Below are 2682 nucleotides of genomic sequence, written 5' to 3'. Positions count from 1 at the left end.
AGTGGTGACTTCTAAATTCTTTAGTTTCCTGGTTCTCAACCTACTGCTTTAATCATATGGCCAACCATATGTGAACTATGATAAAGTTTGTGACTAGTAGTAGAACCGTCTTGAAATGTGTTTTCTGAACTTCAAAATTAAACTACTAAGTTTGCAAAAAAGCTTGTCAACAGTTCAGAGGCTATTCAAAGTATAAACCAGTCAGTTGCAGAATGTGTTTCCCAGGGTGTTGGAACGACACTAAATATTGATTGAGTCATTTCCCTGAAGCTCCATCAACTTAGGCTAAGGGAGCTTGTTTTGTTTGTATGTGCTTCAAATAAAATAAAACCACAACTGTAAATAACTTTCTTGAGGTAGTTTGGCCAAAGTCTTTCTGTCAATGTAACCAATCAAAATATTAACCAGCACAGTGAGAATCACAGCTATTAGGCAATATATTTCTTGTGCTGTAGTTATAACTTTTTGTTTTGTTTCTTAACGGAGCAGAAATATTATGTTGATTAGGCATGTTATTTACCTCATTAGTAATCTTCATTGGCTTCTAAAAATTGGGACTACTTACACAGAGGATATTAGTTAGCCATTTGGTGGTTTAGACATGAGATTTCACTAACTTCACTACAGAAACAATAAAATAAGAATGGTTTAGCCTGGGGGGCTCCTACAGGCTGCTGAACTCCTAGTCTTAGGGCATGAGCATACTCCTGTGCTTGACAGAAAATAAGGAAAGTGCAAAAGAAAGTGTTCATGGTGTTGGCACTGCCAGAAAAGGTGAGCTGCTTTTCCCATTTTCTCTGGGAAGGAGGAGGAGAGAAGTGATGGGTTAAAGAAAGTGTCCTGTAGTGATCCATCACTTGGATCACACTGAATAGACTGCAAACACCATGTGAATCTACTGAGGTTTCTAGTTTAGGGCATGAGATACCTTTCAATTTATTTACATAATAGTTTCCAGTACATTGTTGAAACTAATACTTTTAAAGACGTTAAAACTTGTATTTGAATTTTTGTCGAAACCGTTATTTTTCTGGAGAATGACTTACTTCCTTGCCTGCAGCTGTGTTGTCTGTAGAAAGCCTTGTGTGAGGAACGCCAGTGTATTGGCAAAAATACAGTTTGAAACTAGTTGATTTGCCATTCAGAGGACCCGTTTTTGTTGAGCTAGGACTAACGACTTCACAACTATCAAGTGATTCCAGGGCTCTTGAAGGGTTTCTGACTGTTACAGCAATGATTACAACTGGAGTATACTTCATGCAGGCAAAGGCATATGTCCTATATTTTGAGAGTGTATGAGTCATTGTTTCCAAAATTTTGGTGAGAAGGGCAGCTGACAACTATTCTTGACCTGATTTTTTGAGAGAGGATACCACAAATGCAGTGTGGTCGGATTGATGTGCCCTATATTTGGAGAAGTTTTTAATTTCCATTTAACTATATCAAAGTGTGAAGATGACAGAATTATGTAGCTGTCTTTACCTGGATGCTTCATCTGTATGCTAGCTACCTAAATGGTGATTTTTAATTATAATGAAAACAGTATCCAGTGTCTGAGGAAAGAGGAGAACAGAGACGGGACTTGATTAATGCAAAAGTTAATGAAACTCCTGTTTCTGTGCAACAAGAAGAGATCTGTGTTGACGATCCAGCGATTTCAGCTTTGCCCTTTGGATGATGTGTCCATATACTTATACATAGAGTCTGCTTCTGTAGCAGCAGCTTATGCGTTCCGTGAATTAAAGCAATTTGCCTTTATACAGATAGCATATTACACGGGTTTAGTTTCAATCCATCCAGCTTAGGCACATCATAATGTCAAGTAACATTAAACATTTCTGGGGATAATATCCATTGCCACAGCCTTTCCTTATTTATCTGCTGACAGTCTTCCTCCACCCCCACCAAACTTCTCTAACCTGTTACCAACATCATGTGTGCAGGACTGAGCAGAAATAAGCTACCTTAGTGTCTCAAGGAACATGTGTAGCGTTGGCACATGTTATATGCTGTACTTAGTTTTCAGAAGTTTGAGTGTTGTTTTGCTTGATGAAATGATGTTAATCAGCCTTAATGGTAGTTTAATTTTGTCTTAATTTTCATGCTGATTTGTACAATTTAATTCTTATTATTGATTGTCAACTAACATCAAGTACATCAGGCATCTACATTAGACTTGAAAACACTAGTTTAGGCCTCCTGATAAGAGCAGGACTTGAATGATGGCTTCCATTATAGGAATAAAATGGTTGTAGTTGTTGATGGGATGTACAGATTTTGGCTGTTTGTTTTTTGATGTAGGAAATATAAAAGTTTGGTGAAAGTTGTAGTAGCTAAAAAGCTAGGTTTTGATCATTTCAAGAAGTAAAGATTTTGCTGAAGTGTTAACATTACTTTCCGGAACAGATATTAAAGGTCTTTTTAGAAAAGCTGTTTTCTAATCAGATCTTGCTTTTTGTCTTTCCCTTTATAGCTAAACCAGGTGGACGGGTGAAATGTCAGTATATTTCTGCTGTGGATAAAGTGATCTTTGTGGACGATTATGCAGTAGGATGTAGGAAAGATCTCAATGGCATCTTACTGTTAGACACAGCTCTGCAAACGCCTGTTTCAAAACAAGATGACGTGGTTCAGCTTGAATTGCCGGTTACAGAGGTAAGGTGTGGAGGTGGGGGCGGGGCG

The 2682-nt window shown here is 37.8% G+C and overlaps 1 protein-coding gene across 1 annotated transcript in view; it reads left to right on the top strand.

Moving 5' to 3' along the window:
- The first annotated feature begins 695 nt into the window (after window positions 1-695).
- BIRC6 (baculoviral IAP repeat containing 6) overlaps window positions 696-2682 on the top strand; it is a 175142-nt gene continuing 173155 nt past the window's right edge. Inside the window, exons 1-2 of the mRNA XM_019473244.1 lie at window positions 696-774; window positions 2474-2655. Coding sequence (XP_019328789.1) covers window positions 696-774; window positions 2474-2655 — 261 coding nt within the window. The remainder of the gene's footprint in view (window positions 775-2473; window positions 2656-2682) is intronic.

This window comes from Aptenodytes forsteri, unplaced genomic scaffold (genome assembly GCF_000699145.1).
Source record: "Aptenodytes forsteri isolate BGI_AS27 unplaced genomic scaffold, ASM69914v1 Scaffold309, whole genome shotgun sequence".
Taxonomy (NCBI): domain Eukaryota; kingdom Metazoa; phylum Chordata; class Aves; order Sphenisciformes; family Spheniscidae; genus Aptenodytes; species Aptenodytes forsteri.
The sequence above is the reverse complement of the archived record's forward strand: the minus strand, read 5'-3'. Positions and strand labels throughout refer to the sequence as shown.